The sequence below is a fragment of the Orcinus orca genome, chromosome 20 (assembly GCF_937001465.1).
Source record: "Orcinus orca chromosome 20, mOrcOrc1.1, whole genome shotgun sequence".
NCBI classification, from domain to species: Eukaryota; Metazoa; Chordata; class Mammalia; order Artiodactyla; family Delphinidae; genus Orcinus; species Orcinus orca.
Window position 1 is genome coordinate 45716576 of NC_064578.1, and position 21642 is coordinate 45738217.

The 21642-nt window shown below is 54.3% G+C and overlaps 1 protein-coding gene across 4 annotated transcripts in view; it reads left to right on the top strand.

Moving 5' to 3' along the window:
* Positions 1-21642, top strand: part of RYR1 (ryanodine receptor 1) — a 118232-nt gene that overhangs the window by 47332 nt on the left and 49258 nt on the right. For all 4 annotated transcript variants that reach the window (XM_049703668.1, XM_049703667.1, XM_049703669.1 and 1 more), the window contains 29 exons: positions 78-172; positions 1429-1564; positions 1814-2000; positions 2087-2195; positions 2575-2695; positions 2788-2957; positions 4384-4604; positions 4688-4778; positions 5719-5859; positions 6256-6419; positions 6529-6607; positions 6868-6957; positions 7412-7552; positions 7925-7999; positions 8098-8173; positions 8513-8636; positions 8921-9036; positions 10798-10865; positions 10961-11082; positions 11545-11594; positions 12017-12077; positions 12207-12445; positions 14936-15017; positions 15546-15676; positions 15915-16247; positions 17319-17559; positions 19406-19493; positions 19604-19696; positions 21466-21636. In XM_049703668.1, coding sequence (XP_049559625.1) covers positions 78-172; positions 1429-1564; positions 1814-2000; positions 2087-2195; positions 2575-2695; positions 2788-2957; positions 4384-4604; positions 4688-4778; positions 5719-5859; positions 6256-6419; positions 6529-6607; positions 6868-6957; positions 7412-7552; positions 7925-7999; positions 8098-8173; positions 8513-8636; positions 8921-9036; positions 10798-10865; positions 10961-11082; positions 11545-11594; positions 12017-12077; positions 12207-12445; positions 14936-15017; positions 15546-15676; positions 15915-16247; positions 17319-17559; positions 19406-19493; positions 19604-19696; positions 21466-21636 — 3815 coding nt within the window. The remainder of the gene's footprint in view (positions 1-77; positions 173-1428; positions 1565-1813; positions 2001-2086; positions 2196-2574; positions 2696-2787; positions 2958-4383; positions 4605-4687; positions 4779-5718; positions 5860-6255; positions 6420-6528; positions 6608-6867; positions 6958-7411; positions 7553-7924; positions 8000-8097; positions 8174-8512; positions 8637-8920; positions 9037-10797; positions 10866-10960; positions 11083-11544; positions 11595-12016; positions 12078-12206; positions 12446-14935; positions 15018-15545; positions 15677-15914; positions 16248-17318; positions 17560-19405; positions 19494-19603; positions 19697-21465; positions 21637-21642) is intronic.

The window sequence follows — 21642 nt, forward strand, 5'->3', positions numbered from 1 at the left end:
GGAGGTGAGGCAAGCAAAAGTGAGACGGTCAGCTAGGCACCTCCGAAGAGCATTCTCACTGCCTCTCACCCCGACAGGCATGCAGGGCTCCACGCCCCTGGATGTGGCAGCTGCCTCCGTCATCGACAACAACGAGCTGGCCTTGGCGTTGCAGGAGCAGGATCTGGAGAAGGTGTGGAGGGAGAAGGCCTGGCCCATACCTGGCCGCTTGGGGCACCTGCTGATTTGGGTCCCACTCTATGAGTGCCATTGTGCATGGTCCAGAACTGAATCAGAAGGGGAATAATTTGCAGCAAAGGGACAGGACCCAGTCACTCGCTCACAGGGCTGAGTGAAAATCCACACCCACCCTCCCCAGCCACGTGGGCTTGGCACGTTTCTTGGCCCTCTGTGCTCCCTGCTTCTGTGTGTAGCAGTGAAAGGCATGGGCTCTGGAGCTCAGCAACTCAGATTCAACTCCCCGCCCCTACTCCCAGCCCCACTCTCTTGCTCTGTGGCCTTGGACAAGTGGCTTAAATTCTCCAGGCCTCCAGCTCCTCATCTGTAGAATGAATATAATAGAAACAATTTCGTACAGTTGTTCTGAGGATTAAATAAGTTAACTCACGAAAGCATTTACAAAGCAGCAAGCACTCTCTAACAGTTGTCTACTATTATAGTATTATTTATTTAACAAATGTTTTTGAGCATCTACTATGTGTCAGGACCCATCCAAGGCAGTAGGCGTATGACAGTGATTGAGAGTCAAAAATCCTTGTCCTTGTGAAGCTGACATTCTAGTTGGGAGGAGGGACACTAAACAAGATGAAGAAGTAAAATATGTGGTGTATTAGCTAGTGACGAGTGTTAAGGAGGAGAAAACGTGAGCAAGGGAGAGAAATGTCACGTGTCGGGAGGGTGTCTGAGTTTAGACACAAGTGGTCAGAGAAAGCCTCACTGAGAAAGTGACCTTCAGGTAAAGCTCTGAAGGAGATGGGGGCCATATGGACGTGAGGGGGAAGAGCATTCCAAGCTGGGAAGCAGCCAGTGCAAAGGCCCTGAGGCAGGAGTGAACCTGATGAGTCTGAGGAACGGCAGAGAGAGCAGTGTGCTTGGAGCAGAGGGAGACAGGGTGAGTGCTAGGATGTGAGGGCAGGGAGTTGACAAGGGCAGATTGTGTGGAGGGTCTGTGGGCCACAGCGAGGGCTCTGGCTTTAGCCCTAAGTGAGACAGTAGTGTGGGGGACAGCCTAGGGGTTGAAGGGAACAGTGAGCCCAGGGAGGAGGTGGCTGTGATGGTCCAGGTGGGAGATGATGGTGGAGGATGAGGGTTATTGTTTGCTGAGGGATCCAAATTGGATTGCGGAGCTCCAGGGATGGGCAAGGACTTGAGCCTCGGGGAGGAAGGTGGTGTGGGTATGGTCTCTGGCTGAGCCTCCTGTGCCCCCAGGTGGTGTCCTACCTGGCAGGCTGTGGCCTCCAAAGCTGCCCCATCCTCCTGGCCAAAGGGTACCCCGACATCGGCTGGAACCCCTGCGGCGGCGAGCGCTACCTGGACTTCCTGCGCTTTGCCGTCTTCGTCAACGGTGAGGCAAGGGGTGGCGGTAACAGGGCGGGAGGCTGGGGGTCACTGGCCAAAGCCTCCCTCGGGTGTGGCCCACATCCTGGGCCACAGGCCTGGCCTGGGCAGGGATGCCTCCAGGTGGGCGCGGGGCAGGGTCTGGAGGTCAACGGGGGCCTGACGTTCACCCCTGAGGTGCCAGGTCAGGGGCTGTCCAGGGAGGGACCCTGGGCAGTGGTGGCTCATGAGGCCTCCTGACCCCGCGAGCCGCCAGGTGAGAGCGTGGAGGAGAATGCCAATGTGGTGGTGCGTCTGCTGATCCGCAAGCCTGAGTGCTTTGGGCCTGCCCTGCGGGGCGAGGGCAGCTCGGGGCTGCTGGCCACCATCGAAGAGGCCATCCGCATCTCCGAGGACCCCGCGAGGGATGGCCCAGGAGTCCGCAGGGACCGGCGGCGTGAGCTGTGAGTCTCCTGCCCCTTCCTCAACAGAACCACCACCCTCCCCGAGCCCCTCGCTGCCTCCTCACACCACCCGCCTTCCCCTGCAGCTTCGGGGAGGAGCCCCCCGAGGAAAACCGGGTGCACCTTGGACATGCCATCATGTCCTTCTACGCTGCCTTGATCGACCTGCTGGGACGCTGTGCACCAGAGATGCATGTGAGACCTGAAGGCTGGGCTGGGGGGCGGGCACAGCCAACCTTGAACCTCTTCATTCAGACATTCAGCAACATTGATTTAGCTCTTGCTATGCGTGTGGTCCTGGGCTAGGCAATGCCGGGGACACACCAGTGGCTGAGAGAGCCCCTGGCCCCGCTCTCACAGAGCTCTCAGTCCAGTGCGCGAGATCAGGCGATGAAAGCCAGTGGTAGTCAGGGCTGCAGAGAGAAGCACAGGCAGAGGGGTCAGGGCTGGGAATTCTAGAGTTAGCCCCACGAGACGGAGTCTTTACCTGCCAGTGGGTTGGGAAGGGGTGGAATGGGGGAATGACCATATGGGGCAGGGGGTGCCTGATGACGTGCCCACCTCCCCTCTCCAGCTAATCGAAGCCGGCAAAGGCGAGGCCCTGCGGATCCGCGCCATCCTGCGCTCCCTCGTGCCCCTGGACGACCTCGTGGGCATCATCAGCCTCCCACTGCAGATCCCCACCCTGGGCAAAGGTGCGGAGGGGCGGGACTCAGCAAGGGAGTGATGCTGGGGAGGAAGCAGAGGGGCCCCAAGGGCAGCCCTGACCCCGCTCTCTTGCCCACAGATGGGGCACTGGTACAGCCAAAGATGTCGGCATCCTTTGTGCCGGACCACAAGGCGTCGATGGTGCTCTTCCTGGACCGCGTGTACGGCATCGAGAACCAGGAGTTCTTGCTGCATGTGCTAGATGTGGGTTTCCTGCCCGACATGCGGGCGGCCGCCTCGCTGGACACGGTGAGCAGTCTGGCCACTCTCCCGGCCTCCAGAGTGGGATGTGTCATGGAAATAGCGGCAGCACTTTTGTTTGTTCTGAACTTGTGTACATATCATAATCCTCCCTCCCCCACCATCAAGATAGAAAACAAAAACCAAGAAAAACTCTTGAGTTCTGGGAAAGGGTGGGTGGAAATCTCCAACACCTCAGGTTATAAAAAAGGATTCTCAGTGATGGCTCAGCACCGTGGAGATACAAAGACCCAGGCACAACAACAAGAACAATAATAATAGAAGGTGACAATGCCAAGTTAAGATGAAGACTGATAACTCACCATTGGTTTGGCCAAATGGGGGAAGCAGTTTCAGTGAGGTGGTGGGGCTAAAGCCTTATGGGAAAGGGTTTAGGAGAGTCTGGGAGGACTTCCCTGGCGGTCCAGTGGTTAAGACTCCACGCTTCCACTGCAGGGGGCGCAGTGGAAGTTTGCCCCCTGGTCAGGGAACTAAGAGCCCATGTGCCATGCGGTGCAGCCAAAAAAAAAATAGAGAGAGAGAGAGAGAGAGAGAGCCCCTCTCAGAGAGAGGCTGAGAGGTGAGGTATTGGAGACAGCGAGTGTTGACAGTCTACACAAGCTGGTGACAGAAGAGGCAGGGAAATGGCGGATGTGCTGGCTGGGTGAACTTGGTCAAGAGAAGGCTCTTCTTAAGATGGGAGAAATGACTGTTCCCTATTGGGAAAGGGAACCCCGGAACTTGAATCTATAACTACCAGTTTATCAGAAATACAGGGGGCAGAGGAACAAGTTAACTGACACCACTGGGAAGCGACCAACCAAGGCCAAAATGTAGGAAATTCCATTGGACCCATGACTCAGTTTCTTCAGCAAATAAATAGCCTTAAACGTGGGGGAGGAAAAGGAACAGTTGCTGATGGAGAGACCTGTCAGCCAAGTACAGTATGGGGGTCTTCCTGGGGCCCTGATCCAAACAATCGCAGCTAAATGCAAAGCCATTTTTGAGACAATTAGAGAAAGCTGATCATGATTATTAAGAGATTTCGTTAATTCTGTGAGGTGTGATAATGGCAGCATGGAATGTTAAATAGAAGTATTGATACTTGTCTGAATGGAGATACATATTGAATTATCTTTGGATAAAATGATATATGGCTGGGGGTTGCATGAAATATTACAGGAAAAAAGGCGAGGGCAGAGAGGAAAAGCATGCAGAAGGTGGGTGTCTGCAGAACAGCCTAATCTGGGTAATGAGGGTTCATTCATTGGCTCCTGGACTTTTGCGTGTATTTGAAATTTGGCATAGTCCAAAGTACTAAGGGTAGTGGAGTCTGGGAGAAGAAGGTTTCAGGGGAAGATCAGAAGCCCGGGTCGTTTGCCCAGAGTTATCCTGGGCGGGTGTCAGGGCTTGATGTCCCCACCCTGCGCCCCAGGCCACTTTCAGCACCACGGAGATGGCGCTAGCGCTGAACCGTTACCTGTGCCTGGCGGTGCTGCCGCTCATCACCAAGTGTGCGCCACTCTTTGCGGGAACCGAGCATCGCGCCATCATGGTGGACTCCATGCTTCACACGGTGTACCGCCTGTCCCGCGGCCGATCGCTCACCAAGGCGCAGCGCGACGTCATCGAGGAATGCCTGATGGCGCTCTGCAGGTGGGGCGGGACACTGGTGGGCGGGGCTACGGGTGGGGCGGGCCTCAGGGTGAGATAACCCCGCCCCGTGCATGTCCCCGCAGGTACATCCGCCCGTCCATGCTGCAGCACCTGCTGCGGCGCCTGGTGTTCGACGTGCCCATCCTTAACGAGTTCGCCAAGATGCCGCTCAAGGTGAGGGCAAGCCCTCTTCAGCTTGCGTATTTCCATGCTCCACCCACCAGCTTGCTCCACCCACCGGCTTGCTCCGCCCTCGGACTATGGGGCTCATTCGTATCACACCGCCTAGGCCAGTTAACCTGAAAACGCGCGGGCAGCGGGCCCCATAGAAACCTCTTTAACATTCACTTTGCGTCATTGGTGCCTCTAACACTCCCTAATTGGCGTTTAAGTCGCATAACAGTGAGCCAACCCCCACCTTAATTAGCATATATTTGCGTGGGGCACACTTTTTCTAATTAGCATGCTTATTTGCATGCTTAGACCACCGGCCTTCCACTATTCAAATGACTGCATTTATATGAGTAAATAGTACCACAGCTATCCTGAATATTTGCACACTGTCTCTCCTATTATATTTTCATTTGCATGCTAGTTTGCATAAGGAGATACCCCCAACTCAGATATTTTAACTATTTTGCATAATACATCTAAATCAGCCCCCATTTCAAATTTGCATATTGGCTGGTGGAGGCTCTCTTCCCAGCTACCACGTGTTTGCATGGGGTGCTGCCTATGTTTCTATTTGCCATGTTAATTCACATAAGCACAGATCACTTCATCCGTATGCCCATTTGCACATAACCCTACCCATGGATTAATATCTGCATGCTTATTTGTATAAAGAACACCAGACAAATCCAGCTCTGATTTAATGCCCATCCTGACTCTGAATTAGAGTGCCAAATTTACATAATAAACTGTCCAGGACCACTTCCCAATACACATGCCTTTCCCCCTTTATTAGCATATCATTTGCATAATCCACACCTCCTGCATAATTTAAAAGCACTGGCACCTCCCACCCCCACCCCGGGGCCTCCCTGGGCCTTCATTCGTCTGCCACCTGTTTATGTCCCCCTCATTTGTGTGTCCCCCTCTTGTTCCCACCCAGCTCCTCACCAACCACTATGAGCGTTGTTGGAAGTACTACTGCCTCCCCACAGGCTGGGCCAACTATGGGGTCACCTCGGAGGAAGAGCTGCACCTCACCCGTAAACTCTTCTGGGGCATCTTTGACTCTCTGGCCCATAAGGTCTGGGCACCCAAGGGCCCTAAAAGAAGCCGGTTTGGAGGGTCTGGGGCCCGAAGTCAGGGATCCAGAATGAAATCCTCAAAGTTGGGGGTTCAGGGAGGGAGGCAGTTCCACAGGTTTGGATCTAGGAGAATCTATGAGTTGGGTCTCTGGTTTGAACATTATGGAAGAGGGAATGGGCCTCTAGTTTGGGGGCTTGGAGGGGGTAGCATAGGGGTGGTTTGAGAGTGCAGGTGGGTCTGAGGTTTGGGTTTCAGGGAGAGAGACCATACTTCATGTTTGAGGGCTCAAGAAAGAGGGGTGATGATTGGAGGGGTGAGTTTGAAGTCCTGGTGCTCCAGGATTTGAAGGCTCCGTCAGGCCTGCAGTGACCCCCCCCCACCCTGACCTCCCCAGAAATATGACCCAGAGCTGTACCGCATGGCTATGCCCTGCCTGTGTGCCATCGCAGGGGCCCTGCCCCCCGACTACGTGGACGCCTCATATTCATCCAAGGCTGAGAAAAAGGCCACGGTGGACGCCGAAGGCAACTTTGATCCTCGGCCTGTGGAGACCCTCAAGTGAGGCCTGGGGGCAGGAGGGGGGCCTGGGGGCTGGGAGAAGGAGAGGTTTCAGAGGTGGAAGGAGGGGCCACAGCCCTAACATCTGCTGATCCCACCCTACTAATAGTGTGATCATCCCAGAGAAGCTGGACTCCTTCATTAACAAGTTTGCGGAGTACACACACGAGAAGTGGGCCTTCGACAAGGTTGGCGTCATGGTCCTCCCCTCCCCAGGAACCCCCGCCCCTGCCAGCCTTCCTCAAGACCCCAGCTTTCCCCCAGACCCAGATCCTCCCGGAGGGCCCCAGATTTCCCTGAGACCCATAACTCTTCCTGGGATTCACAGCCTCCTCTGGAACCCTCAGCCCCTCTAGGGTTCCCTCTCAGTGTGTGTCCACACCTCATCCTGCTCCCACGCCCAGCTCCATAGTGACACTGCCCCCACCTGTCCCCTCTCCACCTCCAGATCCAGAACAACTGGTCCTATGGGGAGAACATAGATGAGGAACTGAAGACCCATCCCATGCTGAGGCCCTACAAGACGTTTTCGGAGAAGGTGACCAAGCCTTGGCGCCCAAGTTGGGGGTCCAAAATTTGGGGGATCAGGGAGGGGTGAGGCAGCTTCGTGGGCTTGGATCTAGCTGGATCTGCGGGTTAAGGCTTCCCATCCATGGACTTTGCCTTCCCTCAAACTTGGCTGCCTCCCCTAGACCCCAGACTCCTAGTGTCCCTTCTCTTAGAAAGAGTTGGAGACTGGGTTTGATTCCTTGACCATACAACTTAACTTCTCTGAGTCTCATGTATAAAAGGGGATAATGAGAGTTTGGGAAGCTCTGTTACAGAACAGGTAAGACACCTGGATTGAATTCAGACTGGACCACTTCCTAGCCACATGGTCAGGGCTTTCCCCTTTTGGGACACTGGAGGCCAGTGAGGCTGAGCCAGGGGCTCCTACCTCCACCTCCCTCTCACCCCATTCCACCAACTCCACTCCTTCCTGTCCACCCCAGGACAAAGAGATTTACCGCTGGCCCATCAAGGAGTCCTTGAAGGCCATGATTGCCTGGGAATGGACGATAGAGAAAGCCAGGGAGGGTGAGGAGGAGAAGACGGAGAAGAAAAAAACCCGGAAGATATCCCAAAGTGCCCAGGTGGAGGCGGGGCTGGGACAGGGGGCGGGGTCATGAGGGGGTGGTGAGCGGCTGGAATAAGGGGCAGGGCCAGGAGAGGGTGGGGCCAGGCAGGAGGTGGGGTCGAGAGGGGGATAAGGGCCACGGGGGGAAAAACGTGGGGTCAGCAGAAGGGGGAAGGCCAGGAGGGGGTGCAGGAGAAGGCTGAGAGATCTGGGAAGGGAGAGGGCATGGGTCTGAAGAACTGCAAAGGGCAGAAGAGAGGAGGGTGGCTCAGAGACAGGGACTTAAGGAGAGGGCACAGAGGAGGGGTGTAGGGCCAAGTAGGGGGGATAAATTGGCTTGGGGGCTGGGCTTCCTGCTAGTCCGTCCATCTTTCCCTTGTCTCCCCAGACCTATGATCCACGGGAAGGCTACAACCCCCAGCCCCCCGACCTCACCGGAGTTACCCTGTCCCGGGAGCTGCAGGTGAGTCTTCTGATCCTTTATTTGGGGACTGGAGGTGTCTGTAGGGAGAGGAAGACATCCTCTGAATGTGCGCTTTGACCCTTTGCATCCTCTCCCAGGCCATGGCAGAGCAACTGGCGGAAAATTACCACAACACATGGGGACGGAAGAAGAAACAGGAGCTGGAAGCCAAGGGTGAGGCACCCATCCCACGCCGCACAGACTCCCCTTCGCCGTAGTCCCCTAGTCACAGGCTCCGGAGTCATAAGGGCCTGGGTTAGAGTTGTGTGACTTTGAACAGTTGCTTTCACCCCACTGAACCTTCGTTTCTGTGTCTCTACCATGGGGATAATCACAGCATTTACTCCTGTAGGGCTGTGGTGAGGATGTGAGGAGACTCTGAAAGCAATGTTTGGTTATTCTTATCTCTGTCTTTATTACTATAATTATGCACACCCTCGACTTCAGGAATCACTTCAATGAGCAGCCTGGGTCAACCCCCACGCCCCTGATTTCTGGTCTTTGCTGCCCCAGGTGGTGGGACGCACCCCCTGCTGGTTCCCTACGACACGCTCACGGCCAAGGAGAAGGCACGAGATAGAGAGAAGGCCCAGGAGCTGCTGAAGTTCCTGCAGATGAACGGCTACGCGGTCACCAGGCAAGCGGGCTGGAAGGCTGGCCCGGGAGGGGTAGGGAAAGTGGGCGGAAGCCCGGCAAAAGCTGGGATAGGTGAGTCCTAGGTAGCGGAGGCGGAGACAGAGAGAGGAAGATGATGGGGGAGGGGCCTGGGAGCAGAGGCGGGGCCAGAGAGGGGAGGAGCCTAAGAAGGGTGGGGCCTGGAAAGCGGAGGCAGGGCCTGGGGGAGTCCAGGCCGAACTGGAAAGAGGCGGGAAACACGGCGGCTCTGCGTCTGGGCTGACCTCGCGTTCTGCCTGCACGCAGGGGCCTTAAGGACATGGAACTGGACACGTCTTCCATTGAGAAACGGTTCGCCTTCGGCTTCCTGCAGCAGTTGCTCCGCTGGATGGACATTTCTCAGGAGTTTATCGCCCATCTGGGTACGGAGAATTCCCTCCCCGTCCCCGCCCTAGCTGCAATTTCACAAAGGCACCCAGTTCATTCATTTCTTCTTCCTCCCCTCATCTAATCATTGTGCCAGACATTGTTCTAGGGGTTGACAATAAGACAGTGAACAAGAAGACAAAGATCCCTGTCCTCCTGCAACTTACATTCCTGTGGTGGATTCAGCCATTTAAAGTCGGAAATAAGGAGATCACTGAGTGTGTCAGAAAGTGATTAGTGTTATGGGAAGAGGAATACACTAGAGCGAGCTAAAGAGGGTTGGGAGTGTGGGCCGGTTGTAATTTTAAACGGAGTGTTCCAGGACTTCTTGGCGGTCCAGTGGTTCAGATGCTGCACTTCCACTGCAGGGGTCATGGGTTTGATCCCTGGTCGGGGAACTAAGATCCCACGTGCCCTGCTGTGCGGTCAAATAAATAACTAGAGTATTCCAGGAAGCTGGGGAGAGAGCTATGTGGTCATGTGGGGAGAGTATTTTAGGGAGAGGAACAACCAGTGCAGAGGTCGCTGATGTGCGTATTAGGAGGCCCATGTGGCTGAAGCAGAGTGACAGAGGGGAAGAGTGGGAGGAAATGGGGTCAGTGACAGGCAGATCGTGACGGGCTTTGCAGGCCATGGTGAGGACTGTGGCTTTTTGCTGTGAGTGAGATGGTGCCACGGGAGCATTCTAAGCAGGAGAGGGCCCTGATCTGCCTTGGGTGTTCACAGGCTGCCTCTGGCTGCCTGTGGGAGCAGACTGAGGGGGGGCAGGAGCAGAAGAGAGTGAGAACTGGGCAGATTCTGGATCTATTCTGAAGGCTGAGGCTGTTGGGATGCCCCACAGATGCCTCTTATATACCACTAAGAATCACAGCTGGGGCCCCTATGATCCCTTCCTGCTTCCCCTAGAGAGCCCCAGCATTCCCCTTAAGAGCCACCCAGGAACCCCCAAATTCCCTTCAGGTGAGTGAGTGGCCCAGCAGGATTCACTCATACATCTCACCCCAAATCCCACGTGAGCCAGACCTCCCTGCTGCACAGCCTCCTGGCAATTCCCTCTCCTCCCTGAACCTCAGTTTGCTCATCTGTGAAAGGGGGATTCTGTTCACCATAACCAGCTACAGTTCTGTCACTTATTTGCTGAGTGACCTGGAGTGAGCTATTTCACCTCAATTTCCTCATCTGTAAAATGGGAATGAAGGACCAAGTATACAGGCCTCCAGGTTGGGAGGAGACTGTGCAAGAACATTTCTCACAGTGCCAGGGGACAGAGCGAGTGTTTAGTAATTGGAGCCTTATTTATTATTATTATTATTATTTTAATAGTACTGTTAGTTTAATAATATGAATTATTACCGTCACTACGATGATGATGATGACTGAAACAGATTTCCACTTTAAAGTTGAATCTAATCTGTCTACATTGACTTCTTGTTTCATTCATTCATTCCACATCTACTCAGTGCCAGATATTGAAGTTCAGAAAGAAAAGGACTTGTGATTGGTGAGGAGGGTGATGTTCCATGGCCTTACCCCATCCCAGTTTGTCCTCCTCCCCATTTTCAGCCTCAGGAAGGGTTTGATCAAGGAGTTAGGGGGATCAGATGAAAGATAGGGGAGAGAGGTTTACCTCAAAGCCAATACGAGTGACTTCATACCAGGAGGCAATCTCCTATCATATCCCAACCCTGCCCCCTCAGAAAACCCTGAGTTCCCTGGCCTTGAAGCCACCATGACCCCTATTTGCCTTCCCTCACCAGAGGCTGTGGTCAGCAGTGGACGAGTGGAAAAGTCCCCTCACGAACAGGAGATTAAATTCTTTGCCAAGGTGAGAGGCGGGCTCAGAAGCTGGAGGAGGCTGGGGACTGGTGGGCTCTCCTCTCTCTTCACCCAGTCCCCTTCGTCTCTTCCCCACGCCCCCAGATACTGCTGCCTTTGATCAACCAGTACTTCACCAACCACTGCCTCTATTTCCTGTCCACACCAGCCAAAGTGCTGGGCAGTGGTGGCCACGCCTCCAACAAGGAGAAGGAAATGATCACCAGGTGCGCCCCCCTGGGACCTGTGACTCACACCCCTGACCTCACCGCATTGTAATCCTGGATCTTTTCCTCCCACCCTTGGACCTTAGAGGCTCTGTCCTAGGTGCTGGGCACTGATCAGTCTACCTGCAGAGGTGATGGAAGGGCTATAGGGTGACCAACCGTCCTGGTGTGCCCCAGGACATGGGACTTTCAGGCAACCTGGGACTAATTGGTCACCCTGTCAGAAAGGCAGACCGGACTCCCCACCCCCAGCATACCAGTTACTGCTTGTGACTTTCAAGCCGGTTCATCTCTCTGCCCCTCTGCACCCCCTGTCTCCTTCGTTTTCTCCCCCATCATCCTTTCTCCTCCTGGCTCTGTCTTCTGTCCCTCTGCCCCTGTCTTCCCTGTCCCTCCTCCTCTCATTGTGTCCCCTTGGTGTCCTCGCTCCCTGTTTCTCCTGTCCTGTTTCTCTTTCTTCAGCCTCTTCTGCAAGCTTGCCGCTCTTGTCCGTCACCGAGTCTCTCTCTTTGGTAAGTAGCTCTGCTCCCGAGCCGTTCTCCCCAATCTTCCCTCTCTTCCCCTCTTCACAACCCCTCGCCCTGAAGAAATATGGCCCCGGTTCATGCCTTAATCTGAACAACTTTCACTGTGTTCTTCCTCTGGACTTGCACATGGAGTGGGTGGTCCTGGGGACAGAGCAGTGATGGGATAGTCCTGGGCCCTGCCGTCATGGAACTCTCAGACTCATCACCAGATGGTGACGGCCCAGAGGTCAGGGCCAGGATGGGGGAGGGACAGGCAGGGGGATCACAGCCAGGATGAGGGAAGGACAGGGGCCTATGGGAGTCTAGGTGGGGTGGGGATGGATGAAGAGAGATCAGCTGAGTTGGCTGTAGAGGGAGGTACTGTCCCCATAACCCTTTCTTCACCCAAGCCCAACTTCCTCCCCAAGGGACGGATGCCCCAGCTGTGGTCAACTGTCTTCATATCCTGGCACGCTCCCTGGATGCCAGGTGGGGCTAAGGGTCGTGGTGCCCACTCCCATTCTAACCGTGCTCCCACCCCCAACCCCTGTGCTCCTAGACTCCCCTCAATCTTGAATCTCAGATTCTGAAGCTGGTTTGCCCCCACTTCCCTGTTAGGACCGTGACGAAGTCTGGCCCCGAGATCGTGAAGGCTGGCCTCCGTTCCTTCTTTGAGAGTGCCTCGGAGGACATCGAGAAGATGGTGGAGAACCTGCGGCTAGGCAAGGTGTCGCAGACACGCACGCAGGTGAAGGGTGTGGGCCAGAACCTCACCTACACCACCGTGGCCCTGCTGCCTGTGCTCACCACCCTCTTCCAGCACATCGCCCAGCACCAGTTTGGAGACGATGTTATCCGTAAGGGCTCCTGATCCCAAGGGCAGTTGTTGGGTGGGGGGTGTCAGTTCAACCAACACCACCCATCCCAGTGTGCCTGATAGAATCTGCAGGTGTTTCAGTGTTATATTTATTGAGAGGATTCATTGCCATAAGCAAAGTGTGCATTCAGTTCAGAAAATTGACAGGTAAGAGAATGAGTTAATCAGAGCATTAATTCCACAGCTCTAACAAAAGAACCTAAATCACCGTAGCTTAAACAAGTGACAGATATATTTCTTTTTCATGTAACAGTCTACTGGTAGGTTGATCATGATGTCAGAAGCCCAGATTCCTTCCATCTTGTTGCTCTGCCATCCCTGAAATCTTGCCTTTATCCATATGGTCCAAGGGGGTGCACCACCACCTTCTCATTCTAGCCAGTAGGAGACAAGAGAAAACAGAGGAGGGCACCTCAGTTCTTTTAAAGGAACAACGTAGAAACGGCCCACATCACTTTTGCTCACGTTTATCCTATTGGCCGGAACTTACCATATGGCCACATGTCACTGTAAGGAAGGCTAGGATGGTAGACTTTATTCATGTGTTGAGCTAAGTATGGAGGTCTCTTACCAGGAAGAAGAGAAGAGCAGGAAGAAGGTAAGAGCAGATATTGGGAGTCAATTGGCAGTGTCTGCTGTATTTATCCTACCAAATGGCACCTACAGTGTGTGACCCAGCCTGGGATCTTGTAACATAATGCATACAGTGTGTAACATAATGTTGTTAATGAGACACGGGCAAGATAAAACACCCAATAGGGGGTGATGACATTGTACGTTCAGGTACTCAAAAAGCCCTACAAGAGGTAGAGCATGGCAGAGGCAGGAAAGGACAGGAAGAGCTGGTGGGAGAGATGTCTCGGAGCCCGAGGAGATAGGCTGTAGAGGGGAGGCATCCAGATTGAGGTCCTGGCCTGGGACCTGGGGACAGTGGGGCCTCCATGAGACAAGTTGGAAGAAATAACAAGTTTGAGGGAGATGCCAAGGTCAGTTTGGGGTTCGGTGGTTGTGAGGGGCCCAGGGGATCGGAGGCATCCAGGATGGGCTGTGGGGACCGAGGGGTAGGGGAAGCCTGTCTCAGCTCCCTGCTGATTTGACATTGACAAAAATTTTAAAGAAGTAGCACTTGGATGGGGTTCTTTCCCGGCTCCAATATTTTTTTTTCAGCCACACCATGGGGCACGCGGGATCTTAGTTCCCCAACCAGGGATCGAACCCGAGCCCTTGGCAGTGAGAGCAAGTCCTAACCACTGGACTGCCAGGGAATCCCTCCAACATTTTATTCTGAAATTTTAAAAACATACAGAAAAGTAGAAAGAAGAGAATTGTTAACAATCTGCCCCATTTGTTTTACCTTTCACTTTATGAGTGAAAGTATTTACAAACTTCTTGTTGAACTTTTTGTTTTTAAATTTATTTAAATTTATTTTTGGCTGCATTGGGTCTTTGCTACTGCACGAGGGCTTTCTCTAGTTGCGGCGAGCGGGGGCTACTCTTCGTTGCTGTGCGCGGGCTTCTCATTGTGGTGGCTTTTCTTGTTGCGGAGCACGGGCTCTAGGCACGCGGGCTTCAGTAGTTGTGGCACACGGGCTCAGTAATTGTGGCTTGTGGGCTCTAGAGTGCAGGTTCAGTAGTTGTGGTGCGTGGGCTTAGTTGCTCCGCGGCATGTGGGATCTTCCCAGACCAGGGTTCGAACCCGTGTCCCCTGCATTGGCAGGCAGATTCTTAACCACTGCGCCACGAGGGAAGCCCTTGTTGAACTTTTGAATGTGAGTTGCACACACACAGTGACACCTCATCCCTAAATACTCAGCCTGCAACACCTGAATGTTACAGAACGTTCTCTCGTGTACCCACAATATCAGTATCACACCTAACCTGACTGTAGTTAAATTTCCCTATTACCCTCAAAATGTCTTTGATTTTTTTTTTAAATTCAGAATTCAGTGAAGTTTCTCCCATTGCATTTGGTTTTTATGTCTCTGTCGTCTCTTTTCAATCTAGAACAGTCCCCCTGCACTCTTTTTGCCCCATGACATTTAGGAAGTTGATGAGGTTCTTAACCTGGCCTTCTGGGGTGGGGGGTACGTGGATAACCAATATTGAAGTCACAATTGGATGTCTGTTTGCATTTGCTGGAGAGTGTGTCCATCACATCATCAGGAGATCCGTGACTCCTCTCCAAGAACAGCTAGCCTTCATTGAGTGCCTCCTGTGTGCCCTGTTCCAATTGCTTTCTGAGTATTAACTCATTTAATCATCACAACAACCCCATGAGGAAGATACTATAATTATCCACATTTTACAGAGAGGGAAACTAAGGCCGCGAGAGAGTTGGTACTTGCTCAAGTAACAAAACTTGTAAATGGCAGGCTGGCTCTACAGCCCCTGCTCTTACCCGTCATTTGGAGACAAGGGAGGGGGTTAGAGAAGAACCGGTACGGGCCCTCACCCTCCCTCTTTCCCTCAGTGGATGATGTCCAGGTCTCTTGCTACCGAACGCTGTGCAGTATCTACTCTCTGGGAACCACCAAGAACCCTTACGTGGAAAAGTAAGGAGAGACAGCCATATTTTGGGGCTGGGGTGGATACTTTGGGGCCCCAGGGAGGGGAGGGTACAGGAGAATATGGGGGTGAATGAAAAGCCGGGAAATGGTCCAAGTCTTCAAAAGACGTCCGCATCGTGGCCACTGCAGTTCCTAAAGATGACCACGTGAGGGCGCTCGGAGGAAGGCCAGTGAAGAAAGTGGAGGCCACTGGTTGGGGGCCAGGTGGGCACAGGCCCTTGGCGGCCAGGATGCCAGGTTATTCTGGGCTGGCAGGGGGTACGCAGAAACCCTGGCGGCCCACAGGAGCCAGGCATGCTGGGGGCACTGGGGAGGGCCGCTGGCAGTGCCAGAATCACCGGTAGAGCAAAAGGGCACTCAGGAAACCCAGGGAACCGGCCGCATTGGTGACCACCAGTGAGTGGCATCTCTGCCCCAAAGTGTCCTGGGGAGAGGCACTTCTGTGGAGGAAGGGACTGGGATCCAGGACAGGGCAGCGGGGGCGTGGGAGCTGAGCACAGCCTCGTCTTCCAGGCTTCGGCCAGCCCTGGGCGAGTGCCTCGCCTGCCTGGCAGCGGCCATGCCGGTGGCGTTCCTGGAACCTCAGCTGAACGAGTATAACGCCTGCTCCGTGTACACCACCAAATCTCCCCGGGAGCGGGCCAGTAAGTCGGGCGGGGCTGGGGCAGCTGTCCACGGTTATATTCCACCTGCACAGGTTCCAGGGAGACCCACTGTGGGTGGTGCGGCCCAGTCGGGGCTCTGAGGGGCTGAGGGTTCCTCAGGTTGGGGGCGCTCCAGATTGGGGAACCCCAGAGTTTGTGGGTGCTCTGGGTTATGGTGTGGACGCTGAGGTCTGGGCATGATGGGTTGGCATGCCCTGACCCCCTCCCCGCACCCCAGTCTTGGGGCTCCCCAATAGCGTGGAGGAGATGTGTCCTGACATCCCGGTGCTGGAGCGGCTCATGGCAGACATCGGGGGGCTGGCTGAGTCGGGGGCACGCTACACAGAGATGCCGCACGTCATCGAGATCACGCTGCCCATGCTGTGCAGCTACCTGCCCCGCTGGTGGGAGCGCGGACCCGAGGCACCCCCGCCTGCCCTGCCTGCAGGGGCCCCTCCCCCCTGCACAGCCATCACTTCCGACCATCTCAACTCCCTGCTGGGGAACATCCTGCGGATCATCGTCAACAACCTGGGCATTGACGAGGCCTCGTGGATGAAGCGGCTGGCTGGTGGGTCTGGCGGGCCTGGGGCTCTGGTCCCTGGACCTGATGGTCTCAGAGGGAGATCCCGGGGTCCATGGTTTTCTGGGAGTGGGGAGGAGTCAGAGCTCAGTTTTCCCGGGGTCACAAGGCCAGAGGTCATCCTAAGGGGTCAGAATCTCCGGCTGAGGTGGAAGCATGGGTCCTGGGAGTCCTCCAGGCTGGAGTCTGAATTTCTGGAGCCTTGAAGAGGGTTAGGTCATGGGTTAGAAACTGGGTCAGAAGGCTGAGTTCCTTATACAAAGGGTCAGAGGACCAGGTCAAATATCAGGGTCCCCGATATAGACAGTTAGGGTTCTGGGTCAGAGGTCAAGAAATGAATCTTTAAAAGATTGGGGCTCCTGGTTCAGAAGTTCCATGTCAGGGGAATTCTCTGGCGGTCCAGTGGTTGGGACTCTGGGCTGTCACTGCAGGGGCCTGGGTTCAATCCCTAGTCGGGGAACTAGGATCCCACAAGCCACACAAGCCACACAGTGTGGCCAAAAAAAAAAAGAAAAAAAAAAAAATCATGACTTGTAAGTTCCTTGTCAGGAGTTAAGTTTTGGATCAGGGCCAAGCTAGAGATCAGGGCTGAGGTCAGAGGGCAGGGTCAGAGGTCAGAGGCTGTGGTAAGAAACCCGGGTCATAGTCAGAAATCATGTGGTGAGGTGTGTCGGGGTATAGACCAGGTCAGAGGTTAAAGACTGGGGTGAGATGTCATAGGCTAGGGTAAGATATCAGGTTAGGATTCAGTTGTTGGAGTCAGAAGTCAAGGACTTGTGTTGGGCTGAGGGGTCATAGTTTCAGGTCAAGGGTTAGGGTTGGGATCCAGGACCAGGGGCTATGTCAGAGGTCACAGCCCGAGGTCAGGAGTGGGATCAGAGGTAGAGGCTGGGGTCAGAAGCCAGGGTCAGGCTGGGGTTGACGACAGCTGCTGGGTCAGAGGTACAGGTCGGAAGTCGTGGGATGGGAACAGAGGTCAGGGGTGGGATCAGAGGTCTTAGGTCAGGTGCTGGAGTCAGTGGCCGGCCAGCAGCACCTGCGCCCCCTCTGGTTCTGCAGTGTTTGCCCAGCCCATCGTGAGCCGGGCCCGCCCTGAGCTCCTGCACTCACACTTCATCCCCACCATCGGGCGGCTGCGCAAGCGGGCAGGTAAGGTGGTGTCCGAGGAGGAGCAGCTGCGCCTAGAGGCCAAGGCGGAAGCTGAGGAGGGCGAGCTCCTGGTGCGGGATGAGTTCTCTGTACTCTGCCGGGACCTGTACGCCCTCTACCCGCTGCTCATCCGCTACGTGGACAACAACAGGTCAGCATGTCCCCAGCCGTCCCCCCACACACCCCAGCCTGACCCCTGGCTTCCTTGGACCCCATCTGACCTCTCGCCTCTGACTTGCTATAAACTTGTTGCAATTCTCACTCAGTCCTACCCAACCTTCTGACCCCCAGCCCCTGTTGCTTATGGACCAACAAAAGCCAGCCTGTGTTTTCTCCCCTTCTGCTCCTTTAAACCTCCTGAATCTGAGGCCCCGTGGGGGCTGCACTATCGGCCATAAGGAGCCGTACTTCTCTCCCCCAGCACTGTGTCTTCAGGCTTGGGTAGACAGGATGCCTGATTTGTGCAGGGAAGTCCAATGGTCAGGCCCTCCTCCATCACTGAGAGAAGAAAGGAAGATAGTCCAGACTAATTACCCCCAGAAACATAGGTCTTTATAAAAGGGCAAGCGCAGGTATCAACCAATTGCTAACATCTCCCTAAAATCAGAAGCAACGTTTAAAGAATTATTGAGTCTTAGGTGCAGCCAAATCCAGGGATAGTGAACAAGATTCAACTCCAAGTTCCCTCTGGGTTGAAAAAGATTTTAAGGTTGCATCAGGGCTTTGTGAGAAAGGGTGCTTGGATTGATTAGCTATGTCTGTCATGGGAGCTGAAGCAGGAAGCAGTGGTATGCATGCTGTATACATCCTTGTACACCCATCTTTGTGCTCATGAGTGGGTATCGCTATAGGGTAGATTCCTAGGAGTAGGAGTGTTGGGTCAAAAAGTTTGGGCAAGTAAAGTGAGGTATACTCACACAGTGGAATACTACATGGCAATGTTGCAACACCCAGCAACATGGATGAATCTCTCAAACATCAGGTTGAATGAAAGAAACCAGAAAATTTTAAATAGAGTACATATTGTATCATCTATTGATGTAACATTCAAGAACGGACCAAACTAATTCATTGGCTAGGGGACTTCCCTGGTGTTCCAGTGCTTAAGACTTCGCCTTCCAATGCAGGGGGTGCAGGTTCGATCCCCGGTCAGGGAGCTGATCCCACATGACTCGCGGCCAAAAAAACCAAAACATAAAACAGAAGCGATATTGTAACAAATTCAATAAAGACTTTAAAAATGGTCCACATCAAAAAAATCTTTAGGGGCTTCCCTGGTCGCCAGTGGCTAAGAATCCGCCTGCCAATGCGGTGGACATGGGTTCGAGCCCTGGTCTGGGAAGGTCCCACATGCCGCGGAGCAACTAAGCGCATGTGCCACAACTATGGAGCCTGTGCTCTAGAGCCTGTGAGCCACAGCTACTGAGCCCGTGCGCCTAGAGACCGTGCTCTGCAACAAGAGAAACCACTGCAGTGAGAAGCCCGCGCACCGCAACTAGAGTAGCTCCCGCTCACCGCAACTAGAGAAAGCACGCGTGCAGCAGCGAAGACCCAATGCAGCCAAAAATAAATAAATAAAATTATTTTTAAATCTTAAAAAAATTTTTTTTAATCTTAGAGACAAAATTTTTTTTAAATCTTAAAAAAGAAATTCATGGTCTAGAAGTCTGGATAAGGGCATCTTTCAGACCGGGGACTGGAAATGTTCTATTTCTTGATTTGGGTGGCAGTTACAGAAGTGTGTTCGCTTGGTGATAATTCATCAGGTTGAAACTTTGTACGTAATACTTCAATAAGAAGGTTAGAGAAAGAAAAAACATTTTTTAAGGAAAGGTCATTGATAATTTTTAAAGCATCTGAATGGCCAGATTACCCTAGAAAGCTCCATCCCTCCCATTGGAGTCTCCGATCCCCTCCCCTGAGGTCTCTCCATGTGGCCCCCTTCTGTGGGGGTCCCTGCCCTCATCCCTCACCAGCCCCTTCCCCTGCCTGCCCAGGGCACACTGGCTGACCGAGCCCAATCCCAATGCGGAGGAGCTGTTCAGGATGGTGGGCGAGATCTTCATCTACTGGTCCAAGTCCCACGTGAGTCCCCACCCACCCTGCCCCTCCTCTCTGTAAGCCGAGAAGCTGCTGCCCAAAGATGCCCTCCCCCACCCTGTCTGATCCCCAACACTGCCTCCCCGCACCCCCAGAACTTTAAGCGCGAAGAGCAGAACTTTGTGGTCCAGAATGAGATCAACAACATGTCATTTCTGACTGCAGACAGCAAGAGCAAAATGGCCAAGGTGGGTGCTTTGCTCTGGGAAGAGGACTTCGCAGGGAGGGAGGGAACGGCTTCCTGGGCTTCCTACCTGAGCCTTCCTCACCCTGCCGGCCTGCCCTGTCCTAGTCACATTCCCTGCAGCCCTCATAGCAGCCCCATCTCCCTCCTCCTTCCTCCCCACCTCCCCCTTCTCTCATCCCCACCTCCTCCCTCCCGTCCTTTTCCTTCCCCCCATTTCCCTCCTCTTTCCCATCTCCTCCCTCCTCCCTACATGCTTTCTCCTCCCCGTCACCCTCCTCCCCATCTTCCTCCCCATGTCCCTCCGCCATCCCAATTTCCTCCTCTCCTTTCACCCACTTCTTTCCTTCTAGCCCATTATCCCACACCTCCCCCTTTCCTCTCCTCTTATCCTTCCCAGAACTGCCCCCTAAAGGACAGGGTCTAGAGAACAAACCCACCACCCTGAGTGAGGTCTGGAAATGCCCAGCTGGGGGATTTGCATCAGGGTGGGGCAGAGGAGCTGCGCTTAGGGCTGACTTGGAGGGGGCCTGGGGTTCTCGGAGGGACTGGGGTAACACTTCTTGTCTCTGTCTGCAACCTGATGAAGCAGGTGGGAGATGTACAGGTCAGCCCCACGTCTGGGATCTTCCGCATGGCTCTTGGCTAATACCCTCTACCCCGCTCCCAACCCCAGCCTCTGCTCTGCCTCCAGAAAGCCCCTGCCCCTGTTCCCCAGCCCCCATCCTCTTTCTCTTCCTCCACCCCACCTCCTACCAACCATTCCCTTCCCGGCCCTCAACTTTTGACTGTTGAATTTTTTTTAACTTTTGTTTAAAAAAAAAAAAACCAACTCCCCTCTCAGCTTTCCCCAAAGCTTCAAAGCATTTTGGGCTGAGGTCCCAGGGAATGGGAATGGGGGTGGGAAAGGCACGTGCACGGTTGGGTTTGAGGCCTGGGCTCTGGAATCAGATGGACCTGGGTTAGAATCCTGACCCTTGGCAGTTAGCTGTGTGACCTTGGACAAGTGTATTAACCTTCTGGGCCTTGGAGGGCATCCAGGCAGTGGCCCCCCAGCCCCAGGGCTCTGTGAGGACCCAGCGAGACGCTGCATGTGCTGGCACATGGGTCATGCTCCACATCACAAGCTGGCGTGGATGTGGCTCCGGCCGAAGCGTGTCACCGGGGCTTCTCATTGGCATGACTGGGGTGGCCCAGGCCATGGGTCTGCACCCAAGGCTCCAGAACATGGCTGTGGGACTCTGTGCTCTGTGCTTCTGCTTCCAGATCTTTCTGGATCTTTCTGGCATCTTCTGTCTCCTTGTCTGTCTCAGTCTCTCAGTGTCTCTCTCTCACTTTTTCTTCCAACTTCTCTCGTCTCTTGCGACTCTTTACGGTTCTACATCTTCATTTCACCCTTGGGAACTCTGTCTTGGGCTCTGAAGGGGGGGTTGTAAGTGTTATGTAGGGGCAGGAGGGGTGTCCTACTGAAAGTTCTGGGGGGATTCTGAGAGAAGACTGCCAGAAGTTGAGAAAGCCTGGAATGGAGGGAAATCTGGAAGGATTTGGGATAGAAGTTGGAATTTGGGATAGAGGCTTGGATCTGGGAGGGTCTAGGGTCAGGGCTGGGGGTCTGAAGTGAAAGATTAGCAAGGTCTGGGGTGGAAACTGGCATGGGTGGGGGCTGCCTAGTATTCAGGCGGGGGCTGGAGTGTGGACAATGGTAGCTGGTTGGGGCTGGAGCAGGGGCCAGGCTGAGACTCAGGCTGGCGCTGAGCCCCCGTGTCCCCACAGTCAGGTGGCTCAGACCAGGAACGCACCAAGAAGAAGCGCCGGGGGGACCGGTACTCCGTGCAGACGTCGCTGATTGTGGCCACGCTCAAGAAGATGCTGCCCATCGGCCTGAACATGTGTGCACCCACGGACCAGGAGCTCATTACACTGGCCAAGACCCGCTATGCCCTGGTGCCT